General features: G+C 37.0%; 2 protein-coding genes and 1 non-coding gene across 4 annotated transcripts; 2 read left to right on the forward strand and 1 right to left on the reverse strand.

Annotated features, from left to right (window-relative positions):
• Positions 1-18: 18 nt before the first annotated feature.
• LOC115441692 (SHC-transforming protein 1) lies at positions 19-9,914 on the reverse strand. 2 transcript variants are annotated; one of them, XM_030166581.2, is made up of 8 exons: positions 9,495-9,914; positions 8,257-8,327; positions 7,313-7,711; positions 5,679-5,855; positions 4,874-4,974; positions 4,035-4,237; positions 3,476-3,598; positions 19-2,750 (listed from the first exon to the last, which is right to left on the reverse strand). In XM_030166581.2, exons 1-8 carry the CDS (start codon positions 9,588-9,590, stop codon positions 2,619-2,621), a joined length of 1,302 nt encoding a protein of 433 aa, XP_030022441.2. In that variant the 5' UTR covers positions 9,591-9,914; the 3' UTR covers positions 19-2,618. The 2 variants fall into 2 exon arrangements, with proteins under 2 accessions (XP_030022441.2, XP_037298717.1); XM_037442820.1 differs by lacking the exon at positions 9,495-9,914 and adding an exon at positions 8,491-8,542.
• Positions 9,915-11,890: 1,976 nt separating this feature from the next.
• LOC115441713 (serine/arginine repetitive matrix protein 1) lies at positions 11,891-27,015 on the forward strand. The gene is made up of 7 exons (XM_030166608.2): positions 11,891-12,218; positions 17,987-18,273; positions 21,300-21,541; positions 22,853-23,112; positions 23,430-23,638; positions 23,888-24,103; positions 24,805-27,015. Exons 2-7 carry the CDS (start codon positions 17,998-18,000, stop codon positions 24,892-24,894), a joined length of 1,293 nt encoding a protein of 430 aa, XP_030022468.2. The 5' UTR covers positions 11,891-12,218; positions 17,987-17,997; the 3' UTR covers positions 24,895-27,015.
• Positions 20,294-20,424, forward strand: LOC115441741. The gene has a single exon (XR_003938496.1). It is a non-coding gene; the product is annotated as a U4atac minor spliceosomal RNA (small nuclear RNA).
• Positions 27,016-27,143: the final 128 nt, after the last annotated feature.

Consider the following 27,143-nt stretch of genomic DNA (forward strand, 5'->3'; position numbering starts at 1 on the left):
AAACAAAAAAAAACAATGTTGTGTCAAATATAGTTTTTTATTTATTTAAATAGTATCACTAATAATTAAAATATATCAATTATGATGCATCGCATTCACATAAACTACATTTACATCAATTTTATAACAATATGGTCACTTATGACTTATCAGATAAATTTTCGATATTTTGCTTACATGTGCCTCCACTTATCGTATTGAAATTAAAGCATCGATATACCATTTTGGTTCTTCCTAACCGTGCGAAAACAATACGAGCAGTCTTAAAATTATCGACATATTTTATTAATGTGTTGAATTATATATACACTATTTATTTCAATAACAATCACAATTAAAATTAAGTAAGCCTTTGTAGCACCTATCGGTTTTTACTTGATTGCATACATTAAATAATACGAGAGAGCTGTGTATAAGAAAATACATCACACAATATAACATTAAGAAAAACTTATGTGAGATTGTGCTGTGACACAAATAGATCTAAATTCAAGACTTCATTGCTTTCCTTCTTTGATATAAAATGACGAGCCTATACGTATAGTCATATGCATGACTTACGGCCGTTTTTAATAAACGATCCCAATGTCAATCTTTAATCCAATTCCGAGAATTAACCAATCAAAATAAGTCATTTATAATCATGTCAAAAATACTTTGTTCTGATTGGTCTATTTTTGAGATACATCGAAAAAAGCGATTGGGATCGTTTATTGAACTTGGCGGTAAACGTCACATAGTGTCTGAGGACTATACTCTGTTACTCCGTAACTAACGGAATATCTCATTATAACTTCTAAAACCGATGTGTAATATTTACAGCAGAATACTGTACTAGTTAAAGAGTTTCCCCCTTATTCATAGACGTTATTTATCTAAGGACGGAGTATTGCTGTGATAACAAGTTTTTTTCTCAGCTTTGTGTATCTGATAGCTTGCTGTTTGTACAGCTTTGTTTATCTCACAGACAACTAGATTCAAGTTGTATCTCAATATTAGCCAATCACAACGGCCCTATGTCTACGCACTGCGAAGGCTGCCATGCCGTCAGCACTAAGAAACAGGCTTGTTATCACAGCAATTCTCCGTCCTTAGATAAATAATGTCTATGAATAAGGGAGTTTGAGTGCAAATTTAATAATTCAGTTCACCGCCACTCTGTAAAGCCCGGTTCGAACTACGGCAGTATTTTAGCCGAGCAGCTAGTAATTTATTGAGATAGCCTGAACACCGAAAATTTTGTGAGTAGATAAGTACAGACACGCTTAGTTTCTTAGTTACTCGATAGAGGCGTTCCTTCCGCCGTATCAGCCGTATCAATGATACGAGGCCTCTGAACCTTAGGGGGCCCTGACTTCCGCTTCTGACCAGATGGTCACTGGCCATGATGTACTAAGGAGGGATCCCCTCAGTACACACTTCACCGACGGGCCTCAAAACATTTTTAAAATAGGGCCGCTCTATGGCAAACTTCTTCACTGCTACTCAACTAAAATACTAAGGCATTTCCAACAAGGCTTAAGCGCTGACCTTAAACCTACTAGACTTTGATATCCCTTCTTATTATAAGAAAAGCTTTGGTCCTACCCGCCCTGCTCAATTGTTTGGCGGATTGCTTCCCAATTTGGTATAAATTGCACAGCAACATTCACAAAACTTAACCAAATTATTCTTATAGTTAAAATAGTTACATGCAAACATTATCATTAAGAACATTTGTGCCGGGATACGAAAGCGCTTTGTATAACATGAAAGACAAAATATTCTAACATCGGTAAAATAATAAACATACCGCAATAGTTAGCGGAATTTATAGCATATTTTTATGTCTAAAACATAGATAAAAAATCGTAGCAATTCAATTTGCGGTATTGTAACCATTTTCGATGATTTTTGTATGGTATTATTGTTTATGGAATGTACATTTTTAATAAGGTATGCCAGGTATAGAATGGTGTGATATGTAGAACGTAGATTGGCTAATATATTTTGTAATCAACAGCAACAGTAAGTAAAAGTAACTAAAGAGTACAACAGTAGATACTATACGTGTGGCATTTCCTCTATCATTACACCTTAATTATATTGTTTTAATTGCATTGACTTTAAAACTTATCGTTTACATTCTAACAACAGTTCAGTCTGTTCAGATAACATCCGCCTTCAAGACTTCCGTTTCAATTCATTCCAAATCAAGATACATATTAAATTAAGTCATTACTAAGAGATTTTCTAAATAGGAAATTATAATCATAATTTGGTTTTTGTTACCTAGACTAAAGTTACAACGCGAACATTGAAAATGCATCAATGTGTTATATTGATGAAAAATTTAATAGTGCAATTTGCAATAATTCTTCCATAATATTTTTATCGATATTAACGAAACGAGTTTGTTATGCATCTGGTGTGCAAACATTACCTAGAAATTTGTCAACTTGTATTTTAAAGCAAGATTATTTGGATATCAAATCCAACAAAATCCGTCCATAAATAAAATCTGTTTCAGCACATAAAACTCGTTTCGATAACTTACCTATGTGGGCCAAGCGAGTCATATCTAGAGGATATCGTTAAAAAGACAGCGTGTTGGGTGAGATCCTCCGCTCGGCTCTGTCTCAAGAGGCGCTTCTGAACACCGGCTTCCGCAGCAGCAGCGCCGAGTCCGCCGACACGATCGGCAGCTCGTTAGTGCAGTGGTACTTGATCAGGTGAGGCACGCTGTCGAACACGCGGTCTTTTGTTCGAACCTGAATTCAAATGAAGCTTGTGTAAAAAATAAATAGTCTTTGAATGTAATGTGTGTCGTGCCTACGTTGTTCAATGGCAGCATGATGGTGATGTTGCGGGTCTTCTGAATACCCCAGCGCCACCTACATAGAAAAGTATTAGCCTAGTTTGGGATTGTATCTGCCAAAGAACAGCAAGCTTAATAAGAAGTGTTGTACTATCCCTGAAATTAAAATTGTAATGTTATGTTTATTATTCTTTTCATCCATTTGTACTTCTTACTTATATTACAAATGAGATAGTTTTTGAAAATATTTGCATGTTTGGCTGAAATTTGGCACAAGGGTAGACCATGCCTCTTGGATTATCACAATATAGGATATTTTCTATCTAGGCAATTTTCTACATGGGTAATAATGAAATTTAGTATCTGATTTCTAAACTAGACGGCGCTGGCGTCATAGGCACAGGTGGTGCTATGAATCACTAGTGATTTAGAGACTTTTGTATTGAGTATGGCGTTCCACACGGGCTAAGCCACGAGCAGCACCTAATGTAAATGGTAACACAATTTATCCATATGTGCTTTTATGGCTGAATCACTAAATAAATTTCGATAAAATTTGGTATGGAGATAGTCTAAGACCCTGGGAAGGGAGGAGGGGAAAATATATAGGACATCTATCACGGAAGACCTTTTTTGCGGAACAAGCCGCGAGTGTAAGCTAGTAAATAATAAGCATACCACTCCGTTGGGGTCGACGAGCAGCAGATGTTTGTGCACGCCGCGCCGCGCGCCCGTCAGCACGAACTGTCCCGCGCACGCCGTCGACTCACGCACCAGGAACTGACCGTCCTCCACTACCAGCTGTTAGGAGAAGTACATTGTATAATGGGTATACATTTTCTCCTCTTGCCTCAAAGCCCAAGCTAGTTTTTTTTAAATTACATTACGCTCTGTTTTTTTTTTAATTTTACCTCTAGCACCAAATGTCTGTATTTATAAAAGTAATTAATAATTATAATAATAATTATTAGGCGTCTTGACCTGTCAGAAGTGCACCTATGTTCGCCTATATGACTTATAAATTATCTTATTTTATTGTTTACGTTACTTTGGGATACATTTTAAATAGACTAGAATCACACATAAAATAATTAGCATAAATAATATTTTCAAGCTTATTATCATCATTTCCACGAAGTCGTTTTTACTATTCGCCGCTATCCCTCTTATCAACCTTTAATCCCATGCTAATCCGCTCGTGGTCCTGTCTTTACCTCGGCGGTACAAATTAGTATACCTTTTCAGCGGTGGTTCTGGAGATAGGTCCGTGAAACCAGGGCTCGCGCGCCAGCAGCGCCGCCTGCGCGTGCGCCGGTAGTGCTTCGGGCTCGGCCGCGCACGACGACGCCGACGCCGACGCAGTTGACGACGACGACGCTGCGGGAGACGACGACGCCGCCAGCGACACCGGCGCGGACGCAGGTGCCGCGGTGAACGGCTCTGTACACGATTTAAATCGTTAGCTTATTTTTACAATGTGGTATGTTAATTTTTATTTTTGGATAAATGAGAATACATGTATTAAAATTGTCATGTTGGTAAAAATTGGTAAGGACAATAATTCATGTTTACTGAAAAAAACAATATAATTATGTATTGGATATATACCATTAAATTTGTGCAAAAAATTATAATATAGTATCTGGTACCAGTAACCCAGCAAGTAACAGCGTATGATCAAAGTGACCGCATCATATACAGCTATTAATAAGAGACCACAAACTCCGAAGACAGTAGTCATGTGATATTAAATGATAATGTTAATGAATTGAGCCCACTGGTGCTGGTTGCGGTTAACTTTTGTGGTCTGTAGCTTGAATCAGAACGGACAAACATTGCTTTTTTGAAACTCCCCTGCAATTAGTGTAGCGCATTATGAGTTTTAACATTAATAAATTTCAGTGTTTTGTAATTTAGAGTTCTATGCGGTGTTGTTACAGCTCATTGTTACGCGTAGCATTTACTATCAAGCGACTAGCTTTCCGCGCTACTGTCTCAATTAAACGCCGCGTCTCCCAACTTTCCGTAATAATTGCTTACGTCATTGTTATGAGACCTATGATATTAAAATCTTACGCATGTCGAATATGTCGGTGTGGTGGTTGGGCAGCAGCGCGGTGGGCGGCGTCCGCGGCGGCGGCGTCTGGTTCACGTAGTGCCGCACGCTCTCCTCACACCTACCGGATACAATGGACACTTATACTACTCATGTAGTCAATCAATTGTCAACAGTTAATTATTACGGTACAGCAAAATGTCTCCATTACACCTGATCACAGTGTAGCGTAGTTTAACATAAAAGTAGAGACTTCAGAGAAGTATCTTTCGTGAGGTGATGATTTAGAGTAATCACCCCTTTCATTTTCTAAAATTATATAATAGGGAGGTGTTATACGGACGAATGGTATAAAAATCTGATCATATAATATATGCTAACTGTCAAATAAAAATTCTGCATATGCTGAGATATTTCGTTGGATATTTGTCAAACAGAGTAAATTCAAAGTCTAACTTGCGGTCGCATTTTTTTTTTGGGGAGCCACCATGTTTTTCTCCGGGGGTACCCTGCAAACGGTGTACTGACGATCTTCCGCCTTAGCAACCACGGCAGTCCCTAGGAGAAAGTGGAAGAAAGTGAGGGGCGAGAAGGAACTATATTAGGATGGGCGGAGGAGAGAAGGAAGGGAGATGTTTGCGAGCCCTTATAGACATCAATGTGAATTTGGCAACCAAGAGGCATACTCACTTAACTGTGTGTCTAGGGCCGCGACAAATATCCCCCCGTGCATGGGCGTGCATTCGGTGTGAAGACCGAGCGGGGTGCGGTCGTACAGTGAAATCCTCCCTATAGTTAACCAGGAGTGTTCCAGTGGAAACTTACGATGAGAGCGGAGCAAGCGAGGCGAGCGAGGCGAGGGAGGCGAGCGGCGGCGGCGGCGGGTGGCGGTGCGAGGGCGCCGCGTCGGGCGGGATCTTGTCCGGCATGTCGTTGTAGTACTCGCGCTCCTCCGCCGCGCACGCGCTCTCGCACACCGACCGGGAACCGTTTATGTTCAACCTGACCACACAAATATATTGTTAATGGGGATTGCCTCGATGACGTATTTGGGGCTGAAGTCCTGGGTTCGAATCCCGGGTCGGGCCAAAAATATAGGTGTGTGAGTTTTTCCATTTTAAAAATTACTCAGTCGTAGCTCGAAGTCAAGTTGGTGGTGTGATACCGCCGTCCCCCGAAATGCACGTAAAACTGTTGGTGCTGCGGCTGATCTCTCTCCGGTCATCTCAGATTGCCGTCTCACCGGATGAGTGAAAGAACAGAGAGCTTGTATATTGTGCACACACTAGTGCACTATATCTCATGCATACCTGTCTAATCTCCGTCGAGAATCGAGATTGGCCGCGGTAGCCGAAATTCGTCTAGGAACGAATCCATCAATTGTTAATGACTTATATGAATCTATCAACAATCATAAAGTAACTAATGGCAAATATTTAGATTCTAGGTTCTGATTGCTGTTAGGGTAGAGAGTACATATGTTTGAAGAGATAAAATTAAAATTACCTATTTATAAACTTTAGTTAGGCGGTGAAGTTTGTTATTTATAGATATAAATTAAACAATACATACACCAAACATATACCAAATCATAATATCGTCTCTTTACGAATGTATGCACCACACTCTAACGGGATAGGAAATAAACGATGAAATTAGAATATCTTTTGAATACTAATAAGTTCCGTGCATTATTTGTCTCCGAATTCTTGTTCCTTATAATAAAGTTTTCAAAAATGGCCTTACAACCTAGAGTAGTTTTGGGTAACATACCGTCAATTACCCAACTGATGATGATAGCGAATATAAAGTAGAAATTTTTCAACCTAAAATTTAAATTAGTCATCACGTAGGATATCATTTAGGACCATACGTTGTATAGCCTTTCACGATGCCAATGCGCAGGCGTGAGTCATTACGCATAAAGAGATTTACAAATACGGTACAAGGAAAAAATATAGTTCGATAAAAAATATAATCAATAATAATATTATTGTGTATTCACGGGTGTATTAAGTTAATCATTTGACGAAGTATGACAAATAATTTGCGGAACTAGAACGTTTAAAATATTTCGCAGAATGATAACCAATGACTGGACATTAGTTCGATTTGGTGATTTCACGCGGGAAAAATGTTTGCTTTTTAAAAGAAATGTGTTAAATGTGATTCATCTCAGTGGTAATAAAATTGTAGACGATTGTTTATTTTGCATTAGCTTTTGGCTCGGGACGACGAATCCGCTCGACCATTGAGTGCACAAGGTTATAGGTGTTTTGTATGTAGCGGAAATTAAACTATATTGTTTTCTAGAAAACAAAAGGCGTTTTTACCAGAATTAAATCTTTTTTCGATGCTAACAGGATATACGATTTAATATTATGTTCCATAGAAATTGTTATTTTATTAATTATAAGGGACAGATGTGTTAAATTAAACAACGTAAAAATAAAACTTACGACGAAGGTTTCGTTAAGAACTCCTTGAAACGCAGTTCGAAAGCCTGTCCAATGGTAGCGATGACGTCTTGTGCTAATCTTCCACCACATTCTAGAACGTAGCAGGCCCTCCACTCCGTGGGCGGGGCGGATTTGGCAACATAAGCGACAAAGTCCAGGGAATCCGCATCACCGCCAGACGCGAAGGACACTCTCGGCATGTCGTGTCTAGCGATAGTCTCGCCGCCCTCTAGAGCGGCTAATGAGATCGCCTTGGAGGAGATGATGAGGGCCACGTTGGCCCCGGAGTGCGCCATGCGCGGTCGAGCCGCGAGCGCCCGCGCCGCCGCCTGGCACACGCGACGCTTCTTGTCCGCTGAACGAAGCCCTGCTGCAGCGCACACTCGGGCGATGCATTCTCTGGAATTATTTTGTCGTGGAACCCTCAATATATTCAAACAGCTTGCGGTTTTCCCATTATCATACGTTTTTAAACCAACTATTAAGGTAGCTGATAAATACTCTAATAATAAACAGAATATTGAGCTTTTTCTTGTACTAGAAAATCAATATTATGTCACCCTTTATTTCTTTAGAATATTTTATGATGCGATGAGATGAGTCATGAAAGTGATTTTAATTAAAACAAGGCCCCAACAGAAAATTTGTCTTATTTTATAAAAGTGCTGTAAAACATCACATCTAAAGTTTTTATAAGAAAATTAAATCTGTACTATTACATAAAGCTGAAGAGTTTATTTGAAGAGTTTGGAAGAACTTGTTACGGAGTGCTATAGGCAAATTTTTATCCCAAAAACATATTTACCCTAGAAAAACGTTTTCATGCAGTTATAAAAAAAAGAAGTATGACTGTGCATGCATTCAGTAAAATGTGGTCAATAACTCAAGAACTATGAGTAACATATAGGAAAAAATCAACACCAATAAAGTTATAAATAACTTACTTCGCAACTTGTGACCTTGTCTCAAAATCCAACTTTTTCATTGATGTCAAAACTTCCATGCAACCAATGTACTGAAAAAAAGAATTTGTAGATCATGAATCGTTGTATAATATGATGATTAGAACTAAATATTTACTTTATATGAAATGCTGATCACATTTAATTAGTGTAAATTAGTTATACTTGAATTTACATATTTTTTTATGCAAGCATGGTAAAGTGACCCCACTGTACCTGATGGTAAGTGGATTGGGGTCCAATAGAATGTCGACTGATGAGAGATGATTACCCTTCGACAGTTGACACAAGGATCCTGGCCAGTTGGCTCCGGATATACACTGGCTGATCCAAGAATGCAACATAGTTATATGGGCCACTATGGCAGGCTTTAACACCTTGTGTATGCTCACTATCAAGTCAGATATAAAGTATATCTTATCGCCAACAATGTAATATTCTTACCCGAAAACACTCATTAAACATGTAAAAAGAAGTAAAGGAAATTGTCATGTCAAGTAAAAAGAGATGTGTTTATATAAGGCTGATCATATAAAATTTGTGAAATACCATAGTTTATGGGGCCACATACAATATAGATTTTAACTCTGCCATTTAAAAGTAAGGTAAATTTGAAAATATTTTCTTATAAACAATACACTTCAAATCAATAATCAATTTTACTAGGAAGGTTATATAGCTATAGGTATGTTTTTTTGCCAAATATGAGAATTATCTATCGAACAGTGAAATAATACTTAAATGACCATAAACCTAAAAGCCTTTTATTGTATAGAAAACTATATTTTGAGATAATAATTTTATTGTAACACTTTTATTTGTGATCATTTACATAAAGTTGGAAATATATTTGATTTATTGCTACTCTACTACAAATCAATTGTTACAAACATAGGAACATTACCACAAATCTTATAATCAAAACGTGACATACTTACTCTACTGGCTTACTAAGTGATGTTTTGTTAAAAATTTATATTTATTCAGCATTTATTCCATCCTTGCCTATAATTTTACATAAGGAAAAATTGCATTTTAAAAGCTATGTGATGGTACATTTAAATCAGTGATTGTTCACATTAGCAAATGTCTTGTTCTGTTTTGGAACTCAATAAAATTAATGCTCAGTCTAAAACCCTACTTTATTCACTTTACTTCAAAGCCGTTAGTAGATCCTGAAAGAGGATAGTAACAAGGACAGTAGAATACTAAGCGCTCACCCTGACAGCATACGTAACTCCATCACTCGCAAGCACGGAGTCGGGATGTAGCCAACCCCGTGCCGGTTTTGCAACAAACGAGCCGCTATCCGACATATCACACGCCAATAATTACACAATAAAAAATATCACGGCTCACTACTGCACTATATTGTTCACACTCCGCCTGCTTCTAGTTATTTAAAATACACTTTCATTGTGATTCAAATGCCTCATTCTTATAGTAATTTGATATTGCGCCGCTAAGAATTTCTACTATGTTGTAACTATTATTAAGAGACATTCGAAGTTGACTTGATTATTTTCACAACTATGTCACAATTAAAGCGTGGGAACGGGGAATAAACAAAATTTTAGGAAGAAATAAATTCTTAGACAGAGCTGTTCTCAACTTTTTGACGTTTGTGTAGTGTTGTCAGTTTACTAAGATTTTTTCATTGTGATTATACGTCACGTTAGTAAGATAATAGGAAAAAACTTTAAAACTATGTGTTTCCATATATATTTATATTAATACAATATTTATAGCTGCTCTATTTCGATATTTTATTTTGATTGCAATAAGCCAAACAGATTTGCATTAATAATTATAAGATAATCTATTAGTAGCGACATCTAGTTTGCGTTTATGAAACAAAATGTACAAAGCTAGGAAATCAAAATGATAAATCATATTATTATAATTTTGCGTAAAATTTGAATGGGCACCAATATGATCCTAATTATAATTCTAATAAAATTATATAGCTTTAAATTATTTTTTTAAATTACTCCTTTGGTTATTACTCGACTGCCTCAAACAGAGGGTAGGTAGCTTATGTTTTTTTGGTAGGACCATTTTGTAATAATGATTATATACCACCAGGACCATAATTTACCTAGTTGAGTTGTAAAATTTTACCCTTTGCTTATGTCCAGCGAATTTCCAATTAAAATTTTTGCAATATATTCAAAGGCCCCTATACCATCTACGGGGTTTTAGTTGTGATTACGGGCGTCCTAATTGAAGTAGGTACAGATTAAATACTCATATAGGTAAATGCGACAATAATGATGTGTTTTCCTAGGCGCAATATAACCCCCTCCCCTCCGGGATAGATGGCAGCGTGGAAGATCGCCTTCATGCTGCCGTTGACGCCGAGTGCTTCCTTTAGAGCGCGGGAGCCTCCGAGCCCTCTAATAGGAGACAGTCCGCACTAGGCGTCACTGCGCAGGGGCGGCTGCGGACGACAATTTAGACACATCGGTCGGAGGAACCCCACAGCCGTCCCTAAGGAGTGGAAGATGGTCACTGTGGAGTTTTAGGTGGTATGCCGTGCGTAGGAAATAAATAATACTTAGGAACTCGACCCGAGGGTTCCATCTTTCGGGGCGACCTCGAGTCCTAAGGAACGGTGAACCCAACATAACCACTCAGTCGCACCCACGAAGTCTGGGCGGTAGTAATAAGGTATTTACTCGGCGAAACCAAAAAAAATGTCTCTCTAAGTAAGTATACCTGCACAAACTATTTTATTTATTATAATTATTCGGGAAAGCGCCAAAAAGAGTCATAACCGTTATACCGATATTAGATTATTTTCAATATATTTGTAATAAAATTATTCAAAGCATTCAAATATTCTGCAACCATTCGTAAACAACTAGTTCCAATTTTAGTGTAGCCTATGGAGATGAAAAAAGAATAAGTAAATTATATTATAAGTAAGTATGTGTCATTAATTCTAGACTGCTACATTTATATACATAAAATGACCACTGTTTATGGTTTATAGATATCAAACAGGTCCCCAAAACTTAACTTATGTGATTACATAAAAAACGCGGTCTGTGAATTGCGATTTCCACCAAGTCAAAAGACCGCAGTCAGTTTTAATACTTTACATGAATAATCAAGTTGCGTCGTTTAGGAGTTTGGTCGTCCCGTCGGGCGGCGGGTAAATGTTTATTTTTATTGTACAAATCCACCCCGGACATTAATGTAACAGCTACCACGAGAATTTGAGATACGGCCTACCGAGGATGTTTGACACCGATATTCGTGCACGAACGTGTCTACGTTCGCGAATATGTCGGGTATCAATTAAATAGCAAATATAATTACTGATAGTTATTTATAATCGCGACAAAAACACTTATGAATATTATGAAAAAATAAGATTAAATAAGTAGAAACAAAAAAAAAATGGAATTAAAAAAAAACTAAATCATCAAGTAGAGAATTAAAAATGCAATGCAAAACACCAAACTGTCTTAATTAAGAATTTGAAAGTAAATTTATTTTTGTGAATGTTTTTTTATTCAAATAATTCATACATAATATATAATATGAGACCTCAAACTGAAGTAACATGACAGAATCCGGTACAGTTATTAGATACCTATAATATAAAGAAATGTGTGCTTTAAGGGATAATTAACATTTTATATATAAGTGCTACTTACACCAATATAAAATGATATGATTACTAACGATATGAGTACTTATATTTAAAAAAGTTTTAGCCGGTGAAAATGCGCCCACCGTAGCTCCGTAGCGCGTAGTCGCGTAGGTGAATCTGTAGGGCGGGCGCCGGTTCCGGAGCGCGGGGCGCGCGTGCGTGCGTCAGTCGGCAGTCGGCGGCAGCGCGCGTCGCATCTGTCGGGCTCGCGGCATCCGCCCGGCATGCGGGACAGCGTCGCTCGGTCTCCACATCCAACGTGTATTTACCACCGCGCGCCCAAGTAAGTCAATGTTTTACAACACACAACGCCTTTTGTTAACAAACGCGACACATTTTAATTCAAAAAACGACGAAAGGAAACATTAATTTCCGCACGTGGATCTATATTCCGGCGGCAGTCGCTGCCGAGTGCCGACGCACAGTAACAAATGAGTGGTTCGTTCGATAGCCCACTGCCCCTGTGAGAGATTGCCGAGTCTCCCTTCTGAAGGGTTATGTTCGAATAAGATTATCTAATACATGTTGAATGCTGACAGGCAACTGTTATGATTTGCGAATTGTGATCGTTCGTGACTTGCCATGATAGCAGTTTACGATGAATAAGGTAATATCAATATACATTGCCAGTGTGGATAAGTGGTAAAAGGACCTCTACATAATATTATTAAATACTAGGAATTTATTGTGTTTGGATACAATATACATAAAGGAGAGTCGGTATATTTGTCTGCATTTATCGCTAACACAAAACATATTCAAATATGTTAACTAATGTAATGATAATAATAACACAAATTATTAGGATGCAAAGACAGATATATAAATTAAAAATAATATATAACTTATATAAATGAATATCGCGAAAACGGGGAAAAGAAAACGCATTTTCATGTAACTCGACTGAACATTGATTTATAGCGAAAGGTTTTTCGATGATTGAGTGCCGAGTTCTGTTACTTTGATCTATGAGCTCGAAGTTTGCTTTATATGTGTGTAGTCAGCCAGATAATTATATTTCACGTATCCTTATTACAACCTTTAATTTAATTCGATGAACTTAGTCCCTGTTTGTCTAAATAGAGATATCAAAAATCCCTAATAACCTCACTGCATAAATTATTTTATATTTCCTTAGTTTCCTTTACAAATCGTTTTTATTATTGACTTCTAAGAATACGACGATAAAATTTATAATTGGATACTAAAATTTAAATGTATAAACACGCAAAAACCTATCAATTCATGCTCTAAAACGTTTCACACATCCATCAATCCATCAAGCATTTCACATGTCCATTTTCTGCTCGCGAATTTTAATATAAACGTCGTAACATTCGTCACTAAAGACGCGTCGTGATGTTCATTTAAAACGCACATCTCTTTGGATTCTCAAACAATCGCCGTTCGTCTGGCGCGCCGGAGCTGAGCCTTTCACTCTTTTTAGTTTGCCTGCAATTCCGCGCGGGCTCAACGCAGCCAGTCTGAAAGCGGCCCGCAATTAGCCCAACTCTAGCTATGTGCAATTTTCAAACTAGTACCAGATTGCTGCGAATGCCGTTCTGTTGAAGTACAATTATTACGAGGGCTTTGAACTACTTTGAGACTCTCAATTATCGCCGGTTCTTTATTGAATTTGTTGCCGGTTTCGTTTAGCTTTTATTTTATTTTAAATAATATGTTTGTGTTTATAATATCGTAATGACATTTCATTATGTATTTAAGTTTATTTAATGAAAACATATTATCAAAACTCTAAAGCATTCAAAGGTTTAGTCATCCGCGCTATGAAATACCTTTGTTAATTTTTTCATAGATACGTAGCACTAGTCTAGTAGTTGTCTTGTCCTAGATTTTGTTTTCATACACACGGCTTCTGACGGGGTCAAACCTTTAATGCTAGTCAGGGTATTCAGCTTTATGTGCTCTACTCCGAAGCACGGAGAGAAGTGTGTTTATTAAAAACGACCATTCAAGGTTTAAAACCATACAACTGAGTTTATACTGAATATTGGATACTAATATCACCAGAACATAAATGTATTTTACGTAACTCTACGGTCAGTAAAACATTAATACCCTTTTTAGTCCCATTTATGGAAATTCATCCAAAAAATTCAATATGCCACGAGATCTAAACATTTCCATTTGCGGACCTTTCATTGTGAGTGTAACAATAACCGATACGCAAGAATAGACATTTCATTTGAAATGTTTGCAAATCTTAAACTGTAGAGTAATAAAAGGGGAGCTCACTCAAGCCCCTTCTTTTCAGCGCTTTGGCTTTTTTGTATGGAAACCACTTAAAAAGTATCATTCAGAACCCCCAAAAGAAATAAGTTATGCATTACTTTTTAATAAACACTTATCTAGAAATCTCGACGACAGAATATGATAAATATGCCCAACGAACGAGAATTCAAAGATGTATTACTTTAATCTTTATTTCGTAAATATATTTTGCGAGGCTAAAATTTTACCCTCCACGACACGTTTTACTCAAACAAACTTGTGTAACAAGATTGTTGTTAAGGTTAATGCAATTATATTTTCTGTTACAAGGAGAGCATGCTATGTTTTCGTAAAGTTTGTTAAGACTGAAAACCACCCTAATTAACCCTCTTAGGTTTCTCTTTGAAAATAGATTGTTGTTTCAACTTATGTTCGCTCTTTGTTTGACTTTGTCTTAACTTTATTTTACTAATGTTAAAATATAAAATATATGTTGCTCTTCGGTTTGGAAAAATGCTTAGATGAACTTATGGACCAGAAATTGACTATCACGCCGGAGCGAAATCTAGTTAAAGCGGAGAATCGATTAACCAGACTAATTGTTGTCGTAAGTCATTCGGATAATCGAAAATCCGGATAATTGAAAATATGAAGAAAAGGGGATTTATACGTAAGAATGATTATTAACTAGTCTTCCGCGCAACTTCGTCCGCGTTAGTGACCATTCCTAGGATATAACGTAGCATATAGGAATAAGGTATATAATTATATATATCCTATTGTTTAAGAAATTTTTAAAATCGATTAAGATATTATTGAGTTTCCTACAAAGTTTAATCTCGTCGCGACTCGCCATTGGCTATCCGTATAATCGCGAATCCTTATATCTGAAGTCTGATTATCGAGTCTCTACTACCTTATTTATATAAATGCGAATGTATGTGAAAATATTTTAATGTTTAAGTGGGCATAGAAACAATTGAAGGGACTTGGATGCTATTGTGCCCAAGGGTAATCGGGTGTAGGTAATTTGCCATGTGAACTAATGTTTAATTTTTACTCTGATTTTTATAATAGATGGTGTTTGCATACTGTGTTTTAGGAAATGTTTCGGTTCGGTCGGAACTGTTAAGGTATAATCTGTCAATTATGTTACTGTCGGAAACAAATTGGCTCATCACAAACTTGTTTCGCCGATCATCAATTCACATAAAGTAAATTGTTTCTTTGTTGAAGTCAAACCGGCAAATTATTACCTGAAAACAGCTACTCACGGTTACGAAGTATTTTACCTGGCAACCCTGGCTATTACACCGTCCTGCATAAATGAATATTTGATTTATTAATTAAGCTACGTCAGATGTGGCCCGACATTGTTTTTGTATCTTGATACGCGGGGTACTGAACGGAGTTTACATGACTCACGATGTGGATTCGTTTGTCAGGAAGATAAGCTTAGCAATGATTTAGCAGTTGTTATAATTAGATTTTTATAGGGTATTTGGAGATTTATGTAATTTATAATTTAAAAAAATATTGAGCATATTTTATGATAATGATAAGTAGTTGAGATTTCCTATTTACATTGATTTTATTAAGTAAAGAGATGTAAACTGTATTAAAATACATAAATCTTTTCAAACGTAGTTAATAATACCAATTACTTTTTAATATTAGAGCCAGACATTGTTATTCAGAAGGACTGAAACATATTGAACAAGAAATGACAGACGCCGCGCCGCGACGCATAATATTATTATAACTAAACTTTGCTATTCTGTGAGTACATTTTAGTTTCCAAGTATAACAGGCTAATAGAAGTTTCTATAAGAATATATTATTGATATCCTTTCGTCGGTCGAACAATCGTTTAAGTTTGACTAGTACAAACACCCTCGTCCCGTACCGCTCAAGTTGGCTACTTTGTCCCCAAGCCACAATTTATTAGTTTGCTTTCGATTCATTACTCAGGCGGGGAACTCGTAAAAGGGCTTACATGTGAAGGATTGTTGTTTTATTGTCACTTCTATTGGTCATGAAGAAGATACGACTTGGCCGATTGGAGAAGTTCGAATGTCTACGTTTTTTCGGGTCCGTTGCTTGATTCGTACTTATGATTTTATGACTAGTGTTTACTTACACACATTTATTTAAGCCAATATTTACATGAAGCCGTAAAATATTGAAGTTAACATATTCATTAACCTAATTAAAACAACGTTGGAGGACTAATCTAATTATAGAACTTTTCTCTGCTAACTCAAGACTGAATCATTGTGCGGAGAGCGATCAGTAATGGATTGCTAATATTAGCTAAATCTCGTAAGTTAGAATCCCTCACCGACGGGATAAGCCGATCCATCCGTCTTTTCTGCAGCTATTCGTTCCCACAGTCTGCGGGTGGGGCAGGGATACACTGTCGGCACATTAAGTTCTAGGTGTGTATTAGGGTTGGTTTCGTGTCCAAATCGAATTAATGTTTTTCAATCGCTCCGTGATTGTGATTGATTGCAATTGGTTTGCGTAGTTACGAATATTTTGTTTGGAAATTGAATTTGCATGAAATACGCTAGTCATAAAGCAAGCAGGGTGGAAATTTTTCTTTAAGAATACCGTGTTAAAATGTAGTAGTTTTAATCATTTTGCATGTGTATTTTTATAGTTTTTCCGTTTCCTTTGATGACCGATGAGATTTTTTAGTCATTTTTTCAGATATTTGTAATTAAACTTAAAAAATATCTCCGGCGAATATTGTTTTCGAGGTATTGTGAGCTATGCTGTGGCAGTTTGTCGGCTAGCAACAAACCATTACGCCGATTGCAGACTTAACCACAGTGGTAAAGGGTGGGGGCGTTTTCCTCCCCCCTTAGTGCAGCTTAAAATAATTAAAAGTTGTTTATTATTTGAAGTTGCAAAATATATTATGTTCGCAACTTTAGATGTATATTTTCTTACCCCGCCTTTTGATGTTATCATGCGCGCACTATGTGCGTCAAAAGCGTATAAAATGAAATAAATACGGTTGGTAAAAAAAATCGGTAAACAATTATATATCAATGCAAATGACGTGGCAAATTCTTCGCTTTTTATCAAAGGGAAGGCCAATTTACATAAAATCCAAACTGTCTGAAATTCAATTGAACAAACACTTGTTCCGTTCTTGTTCGTGTCCGCTAGTTCAATACACATTCGTCCTTATCCTTTTTTATAAGACATTCCATTAATGTAAATGATGGAGGGTGCTGACTGCGCCTTGTTTTACGAGCGACAGCCACAGTGTCTTGAAATACGACACGATATGTATGCCCCTCTGTACTGTGGTTCACAAACGTTAAAATAAAGAAAAAGATAAAACATTTTATATCCCTTGGTGTTTATTCCGAAGCGTCGGTTTTGATGACAGTGAAATGTGGAGCACGCGTCAGGGAAACTATTGTCTATTCCATATCTAAATCTATATTCAGATGCTTTGTTCTTTCTTTATGACGTTTTCACCGAGTACAGCTGCGACGTATTGTTTGACGAGCTTTTGTTTTGTAAGTGTATCTCATTAGCGCGCCGTATTAGTTCTTCTCCACTCGCGCTTTGATGTACAATTCTTTGTTCAGTATTTTTTCCCACGAATGCTTTCAAAGATTTAAAAATATATTTTTAATTATATAACCCTTCATAGGGTCAAGAAGAAATCCGTCGTTGGAGCTAAGGTCAAGAATGAGAATAAGTTTCCTATGATATTTTAAGCGGCAAGCTTTTACAATTCATATATAACGTATAATGATTTTCAATTGTCTTTAAGACACCCTCATCATACAATTATAGGTGCCGTGGGCATGCTGGGCGCGCGGCTCAAGTCATGGATGGAAGCGCAGCTGGGCCGGGCGAAGAAGCGCAAGCAGAAGCAGTCGCGTTTGACCTCGGGCGCGGCTACCGCCACCGGCCCGCTGCCGCCGCCGCACCTGTCCTCTCCGGAGAGCGCGTACAGCACGGGCTACTCCACAGATGGCACGTCACCGGGCGCACCACCTACCACACTCGCAGCGCCGCTCGTCGCGCCTCCGCCACCGCCAGATCCGCCTACCACCCATCTCTACCATGAACCTGCTAAGGTAAGGTATACTTCATTAATCGTAAAAATAAAAGTAATAGGTAAGTAAAAGCCACAAGTTTTATTAAACACAAACGTTGCTAAAGTAAATGCCATAATAAAGGCTAACACTAGTCATATTTGTGGCAAAAATAACAGTAACTTAATTACTGTCGTAAAGTAAATTGCTTAATGTTTATGAAAAATTGAAGTTATATTTTCTCAGTATACTAGCGAATATACAGCGAAAACTCAACAATATAAGCGTATGTTGTTGAGTCGGCGCATGTAATCATAATTTATAGGTAAAAAGTTTCAGCTTATGATTTTATAAACAATCCTTTACATGCTTGTTACTGAAGTTATATTTGTTAAACCGCGAAAAAGTTTGAAATGAATTCTGTTGATGATAATTTTGTAAGTTGTATTTTTCCTTAAAATAATAGGCTACGGCATCGCCTAAAAAGTTTTGTTGTTGTCACAAGAAAATCCGTAGAAAATAGCATTTCGGACACAAAAATAATCATACATATCCTTTTACAGTCAATTTTGCACAAAAGCACTTATATACTTTTATTTAGAAGTATTTTTTTTTGGAAGAAATGGGAATTGTGCGTCTATGCTAGTCTTAATTTTATGGGTTAATAGAGTCTCCTTTCCTTATAAATAAAAAAAATATAGGAGCATTGATCAATTAAAGAAAGAATTCGTCAGGATTTAATAAATGTTTCGTTTTCGTGTCCTAGTAAGTATGATTTATTATTTAATTTATAATAACTGAACTCTACATTTAATGTTCATAAAACTACTATTTAAAATATATTTATTTTTTATTTATTTATTTATTTGTTTATTTACATCAACACACAGCCATTACAGGTTATAATTATATAATGCATTGATATTGTTTTTGGGTGACACTTGATTTTAAGTGACGTTCACAAACTTGTGCAATAATGGTAATTTTAAAGAGATATCAACTCTTGACTCTCTCGATAAATTTATAAAATACATCAGCAAAGCTATAACTTTGTTAAAAAAAAATAGTATTAGACGGGCTGAATTGCCTCAATTGTGTAACATCAAAATATTGTTTTTAGTATTTATAATTGCCATTGTACTTATAATATGTATTAAATCTTATATCGAACATAATACACAATAAATCTATAATTTTTTCGATTCGTAGACATAATACGGGTTGTCTGATATGAGGGGAATAAGTGCACAATACGACAATTCTACCACTTGCACCTAGTAGGACGCATATAAAGCTCAGTGGAGTGTGATACCAGCACGTTTGCTAAATCACACGGGCTTACGTTACGTTACCATTGCACACAGAAAATGAAATTACAAACAAACATTTTCTTATTTTATACGCGCCGTCTGTTTTCGGAATAAAAGTTATAATTGGTACGAGTTGAAACGTATCGTATTTTATGGTAATCCCATTAAAATCTCATTCCCTTTTTAATTGGCCCGTGTGTTGATCAAAGCTATCGACCTGTGAACTCGGACGGGCGGCTGTTTACTCATGATCAGCCATGGGCTTATTTTATTCATTAACTAGGACGGTTGGATTAATCACGGATGGGTGTTTGCCCTAATAAAAATGTAGTTATTTGTTAGTTAGAAGAATAAATAAGGTGAAATGTTGAAATGTGAGATATTTAAGTTATATATCTATACCTACTATATTGGTTCATAAAACTTATAAATACGTCATTTACCTGCTTTTGGTTTATTTTTTCAGCTTACTGTAGTGTCTACATGTTTCGTAGACACCTAATATAAAATTAATTATGTGTTACTTATTTATTATGTGCATATTTTTTACCTATTTTGAAGCCTTTTATTACAACAGAATATAGAGACTATTTCACTAGGTTTTTATTACCATGCTACCAAGCACCGTTCCTTTTTTAAAACGTGCAGTTTATTTTCGAAACGCGCCAATAGATGGCGCCACGATCGTTTTACATCGCGCTAGCGGTTGGTTCAGTGCAGTTTATAGGGTAAACGCAGTACTTTGTACTCGTACCACCCTTGTCTCGGGGAGCATAGTGCGCAGTGATCGTAAAGTGAGAGCACTGATGCTGACACCCACAAGTTGAACTTGTATACCCGCGCCCGGCTGCCGTAAGGGAGTCCGAGCGCAATTTTTAAAAGGTTCTCTTACTTTACAGAGGACCATAATATTATTGCGCCTGATGAATAATGACGGTCAATTGTTTGTTGTGACTTGTCATATTCGAAAAATTTGTCTACGACTCTACATTATTTGAATTCTAAACTTTGATAAATGATAAGGCAAAAGAAAACAAAAATCGGCAGAGCGGCAATTGGCATATTTCTTATATTTCGTACTTCTATTGGTTTTAATAAAAACGTTTGGCTATTCAGAGAATAAAAAAAACATAAAGTAAAACTCGACGATTTTAAAGTTAGCTAAAACACGTCTTATATGGAATGTTATGCGGGAAATAAAATGTAATTATACTAGTTTTGCGTAGTTATTGAATTATACGAGTATATTTTTAAAATAGAAAGTTATTTAGTGATCTTCTAGATTTTAACTAGTTGATGAAATGGAGGCCAGTTATTAAGCTATTGTGAATAAATGTTACAGGGCTCTATCTTATATTATTGAAGTAATGTGGAATTGCGCTGTTCTGATCACTAGTAAACGGAAATTTTCCAACAGCCTCGATGGCGTATTTGTATTGTGTCAGCGGTACGATATTGCTCCGAGGTCCCAGGTCGAGCAAAGGTATATTGGGTTTTTATACTCAGTATTAGTCCGGATCCAAAGACTAGAATTTGTCCTCGCTTGGAGAATAGGCTCACCTCGTGTCACAACATAGCATACACATGGCGAAAGGGAGTGCCCTGGCTGCACATCAGCCTATCCAGTGGCCAATTGCTTGACATTTAAATTTAAAAATTATAAAATCTGCAGTAACAAAGAATTTTTTTCTGTGTAACTGGTCCTCTTGGAAAATAACTCTATAAGCCAATACATGTAGAAAATTACATTGTTTCCAGCGTCGTTCCACGGCAAGCATTCCAGTCCGACGTGTACCAGACCCCCCAGTGATATGCGCGACCCCGTCCCCACGGCCCCGCTGTCGCATCCGGACCAACCCATGGCTGGGGGCGACGTCACCTAGTCGCCGGAGATGCCCTCAACTTCTGCAGCAGCAGTCGCTGCAGTGTCCCCAGGCAACGCCGCAGTTGCACCACGCGCCGTATTCTCTTGATTCGCAACACGTTCGATATGGATCCAGGTACTTTGTTGATATAGTTTAAAATCATTGCTAACAGATGTTATGAGGACCCTTTGTCAATAATAAATTTATGTAATAATAAAGAATATTTTGAAATTAATATCAAACACACCATGAGCCATTTAAGAATATATATTTTTGAAACAAAACTATTTTTCGGATTTTAGCGTGTTTTATAAAATATGATTTTCTCTCGACGTTTCGAAGGCTTTGCAGTATTCATGGTCACAAAGCGCAGCGCGATAAAATCCGAAAATTGTTTGATTTCAATGTCAAACAGTCGCGTAAACTTAAGAAAGCGTTATAAATATTGTTATTCATATTGAAGTTGAAGACAAATTCCTACCACTTTAGTACCATAACGTAATAGGAGACAGGTGTAGACATCCAAAGTTGTGCTGACGAGAGCAAGTTGAGCGATTTACTGGTAAAGAGATACTGTTAAATATTTCGGTCTTACCCGTCTCGAAGATGGTGTTTGTATCCGCACTAATTTAAATAAGTTTATGGTTGATATTGTATTCTTTAGATATTTATGCACGTGTGACGTATTTAGACCTCATACAGAGTAAATATTTATACATCATTATTATTAGTGCATACAATAATATTGTAATAGGAATGTCATGATCGCGATCTTACGACTTTCGAATAGATATAAACTAATATATCAGCTAATGTTTTGTAATTACATTCGTTGATTTCCCTCGTGTATTCAATAACTTGGAAGCTGTATTTACTGCACACGGGCTTGTGTAATGTTTGATACAATTTATATAGGTCACTGGTACACTAAACCGAATGGAGCGAAATAATTGGCTTAAACTAAAATTGAGTTGATTACACAAGGTAACTTTACAGACTTGTGATGTGTACTTATTATATGTATTATGTATAATATTACCCACAACGTTAACAAGTGTGATGTAATGTTATTTTTAATATATTATTTGGATTGGTGTTAAATTATGCACGTCTGTAAAAGTATGTAGATGATAGTAATACATTATTTATCAATATAAATTTAAAAGTTTATTTTCCGGGATATGAGTTTCCGTTTACATTTTTTTGGGATAAACAGTTGGCTATAGTACTCGGGAGTAATATAGCTAGCTTATCATTACTGAAAAAAAAAATCATATATGTTTAGTAGTTCTTGATATTAGCGTGTTCAAACAACATCTTATCCAGCCTTATATCTAATATATTAGTTCAGATTTGTATATATTGTAGGGTTAGAACCTCTTTAGACTTCACATTTCAATAAAAATTGAACAGAATATATTCTTACGAAATAATCTTTTTTTTCAGATCGCCACACCTATCACCTCATCTATCACCAGAACCAACCAGATCCAATTACTACCGCGGCGGTGCATCAAGCGACGAGGAATGTCGTGGGATGAGACCTCGCGGGAGAGAGACAGCAATACTCTCTGATGCTGACGTGGACTCGGACGGAGACACAGGACTCGACGGCGGTGATGAGGACGAGCCTGATGAAATGGCTTCTCCTGGGCGACGGCGCGCTCGAAGGAGAAGACCGCCGCGCCGCCCGCCGCGATCCGCAGGTGAGTACGGCTTCTCTTGGAAAGTTATATGGTTTCTTTGATTATCAGATGACTGAATATCTTTTTAAAAATAACATCTATTACGTTCCGTGTAAGAAATGTATGTATATTAATTGTTTCTTACTATGTGAGCGTGAGATTTTGGGCCCTATTGTGTGCGCACCTGAAAATTGTGCGTAATGCGTAATATTGTCATACCAAAGGCGGCGACCCCCAGACATAGTCCGGTGGCCTATAAGAACTAGAGGTGTACTAGTATGTTTGCGTCTAAATGTTTTTTAATGTTGTGACTGATTTTTTCATTAATTGCATTCTAGGAGCAACTCCACCACGAGCTCGGCGCAGGAACCACGCTCCTTCGGCACCTCCCGTGAGGGAAAGGGATCCACTTCTAGAAGCAGATAGAGAGGCGGAAAGAAAATACCGAGAGCTAATCAGAGAGGCGGAGAAATTGCTTGTCACAGTGTCAAGAGCGCCTCTGGAACCCCCGCATAATCCACGAGTTAGGGAGCTCAGAGCGACCGAGGTATTAAATTATATCATGTCTTACTTCTTACTAATATTATAAATGCGAAAGTTTTTGAAAGTCTTTGGATGTTTGTTAGAAGTAAATGCAGAAACAACAGAATTTTATATTGCTGATTTGCTATTTCACGGTAGATTGAGTAACCATGGCATGAGCACAAAGTTTTATGACAATCTTCTGATGATCGGTCTATATAATCTTAGAAGTCTTTGCCCACGATGTTATTAAGTATTTGCATGTTATTTGTAGGTGGAAGCGCCCCGCCGCAGTCCGGAGCGCACGCACGTGACGAACTTCATCCGCGCGAACTCGCCGGAGCAGCCGCGGCGTCACTCGCCGGTGGCGCGGCGGTCGCCCCTGGCCGCGCCCGCGCCGCCGCCCGTGTCGCGCGCCGCGCCCGCGCACGCGCCCGCCGAGCGCCCGCACTCAGAGCCGCCCAAGCGCAAAGCGTATGCGAGGGATGAGGTTAGTTTCACATTGCACATATTATGCCGAGAAATGCTATACTACTAATAAATTACTGGTGGTAGGTCTCTCATATGTGAGAGTCCGCCTGGGTAGGTACCACCGCAATGTCTATTTCTGCCGCCAAGTATCAGTGTGAAATTACTGTTGTGTTCCGGTATAAGAACATTGCAGCTAGTGTAACTACTGGACATAATAAGACTTAACATCTTATGTCTCAGTATGGTGGCGTGGTAGAATATCAAACAATACTTTGTAATTCAAGGTGTTGAATGGTATTTCTATTGTTTATGGGCGGTCGTATCGCCTACCATCAGGGGAACGGAAAGCTCGTCTCGTCATTCAAGGCAATAAAAAAGAATTACAGTAATTGCTGTTACAAATTTTACAGTACTGATAGCGTCCGTGCGACGATTGATACGGAGTAGGCGGCGCAACATATTGCACGTAGCAAAAAGAATTTAGTTTAATATTTACGACAGATCGCCTATGTAACGTCAATGCGTGACGATCCAGACGTAAGTCACTTGAATGATGATTTAAATCTAGGATCTCCTGAATGGAATTTTAAGCTTGTTAAGCAAGTATTTTATTACTGAATTTTCTTCATACAAGTCTCTTCTGCGTGATTAATAGGGACAATTGAGAGCAATGCCAATTTCAGTCCTTCGAACCTGATGTACCTAAAATTTCCTTTCCAGGTACTACAAACCCTGGAGGGCTTGCGCAAGAGTCTGCAGCAACAGTCGGCGCTGCTGGCGGTGCAGCGCACGCGCCTGGATTCTCTATAGCCACTACCCCGTCCCCGTGTTTAGTTCCATAGCCCCCATAGTACCTGCGTTAGTGAGGCCGTTTGCTAGTGTATCAATAGCTTATTTCCAAAGAATAGTGTGTTAAGTGATTGTTTATAATTCCTTTAAGAAGTGAATATTTTTTAATTTAGGAGAAATGTGAACACAGTATTCGTACAGCAATCTTCGTGCCATATTATGTCATATTTGTGCAATAACTAGCGTTGTCGCCTAATTATTAAGCGAAATCTATTAATATACATATGCTACATTAAAAATACAGTTATAATTTGGCAGATTTTATCAAATAAAGCAAAAGCGTACTAGCAATGTGTGTTGTGGAAATACATGTTGTTCTCCTATCTTACGATTGAGTTGATATTTTGTATAAACAGTAGGTACTAGGTATATATATATTTATAATTTCAATGAAGCAATCGATTTTTAGGTGTAATCCCTAGATATTTGTCAATTTTGAGACTGATTTTGTTTTCGCAAACGGCCAGTAGTTCCATATCCGTGTCTAGTCCCTCCAGTCGTAGTCCACGGTGTAGTCTAGTCGTAGTTGTTATCGTTTCGTGCTGCTTAGGCGAGACCACTTTTATTCTCTTCCAAATACTCATAGCGTTAATTTATTAGTGTAGTTAGTAGGTGTGCAAGTTGTTTGTGCTAAAGTGGCATGTGTTTTGCATAATCTATGGAAATTTTGTGGAACTAGTGTTGCTAGTTCAAATAAATAAAATTAATTTCAAAATCTGGCAAAGTAATAAAAACTGCAATGAATAATATGCAGAAAGAATCCATGATCAATAAAATATTATTAAATATTAAAACAATTAATTTGATGGCTTTTATATGGCCTACTTAGTACCAAACATTATTGAAAAATATACTAGTAAATGAAAAATAAATTGCACATTTTATAGGCACAGTCAAATAAAATCTAAGTCTGGAATTTGGTCCCGATATGGTGATTGCCTCGTCCCCAAAGACATCATGGGACGGAACACACTTGGCTATAGTTAGGTGTACTGGTAGCACCTCGGTCCTCCACCGATAAAGAAACGATGAGTGTGTATAACACCATTTGTAAACATGAACCACATTTGTCCACAAACAACTACACAACACAGGTTAAAAGTTCAGATGTAGCTATTGTACTCGAGTAGCGCCGTAGTGTTAGCAATAGCGTGCGGTCTCTAGCTCTAGGCAAACAGTGGCCAAGGTGTATGAAGACTGCGTTATTATCTAACATTTAACTTGTGACCAGTTTTAGTAGCATTCAAATTTTCAAATGTTACATTTTAAAAAAACTGGCAACACTTGTCTAAGGATGGTTGTAGTACAAGGTTTGTAAGCATGAGATTTATACTTATTGATTTTGCTATTCATATTTCATGGGTATTATGAACAAACTTGCCAGTAACATTGTGATGGATTTTGAATGCTACTAAAATATCAAGTTTAATAATATTTATTAACTAAATATACAATGTTTACTCGTTATGATATTGTGCACTCTCGGATGGTGTTTGGAATTTTGTTTTAAAAACGTCATATCAAACGTATTTAGATTGATTCAAACCAAAAAATATATTTTAATGTTACCTTTGTCATATCATGAATTAAAACTACTTATGTTAGAATTTTATAACCAGAGTTACTTTTACATTGATTTATGATTGATAATATTTATATTTTGATTAATAACTGTGATTCTTTTAATTAATTAGTATTTTATAACCACAGTTACTTTTACATTGATTTATGATTGATAATATTTATATTTTGATTAATAACTGTAATTCTTTTAATTAACATCCATATAAATAGGTATTATATAATATATTGTTCTCAATGACCTAATAAGGAGTAAATATATTCGTACCTATCTAATAAAAACCTTTATTATTGAATTTATTCAATAATTCCAAACAACAGTCGGGCAGTGAGGGTACCCATGTATTGGGATCCCGTATTTTTGTTAGCGCAATTTTAGAGGGAAACGTGCAATGTATGCGATCCTCTTCAGCTAAATGTAAATATTTATCCATTGTACTTGTTTATTGTAAGTATAAATAAGATTTATACGTTTAGTTGAATTTTCATTAAAATATTATTCGAAAATCGTTTTTGTTTTATATTCTTAGAAGCATTTTGGTGGATAAAAGATTAATATGTTTTATAACAATTACGGTAGATGGCGCTGGGTACTAGTTTCTTGCTCATATTTATAGATGGCGTTGGAA

Source organism: Manduca sexta, chromosome 25, assembly GCF_014839805.1.
Source record: "Manduca sexta isolate Smith_Timp_Sample1 chromosome 25, JHU_Msex_v1.0, whole genome shotgun sequence".
In the NCBI taxonomy this organism is placed as follows: Eukaryota; Metazoa; Arthropoda; class Insecta; order Lepidoptera; family Sphingidae; genus Manduca; species Manduca sexta.

Bases quoted from the DNA above. Each gene is read 5' to 3' on its own strand.
- LOC115441692 (XM_030166581.2), bottom strand. From the start codon at position 9,590: ATGTCGGATAGCGGCTCGTTTGTTGCAAAACCGGCACGGGGTTGGCTA. The intron at 5,856-7,312 runs GTAAGTTTTATT...TTGTGTGGTCAG, and splicing joins TTCTTAACGAAACCTTCGTC to GTTGAACATAAACGGTTCCC. The intron at 3,599-4,034 runs GTATACTAATTT...TTCTCCTAACAG, and splicing joins CCAGAACCACCGCTGAAAAG to CTGGTAGTGGAGGACGGTCA.
- LOC115441713 (XM_030166608.2), top strand. From the start codon at position 17,998: ATGCTGGGCGCGCGGCTCAAGTCATGGATGGAAGCGCAGCTGGGCCGG. The intron at 18,274-21,299 runs GTAAGGTATACT...CATTGTTTCCAG, and splicing joins TCTACCATGAACCTGCTAAG to CGTCGTTCCACGGCAAGCAT. The intron at 24,104-24,804 runs GTTAGTTTCACA...TTTCCTTTCCAG, and splicing joins AAGCGTATGCGAGGGATGAG to GTACTACAAACCCTGGAGGG.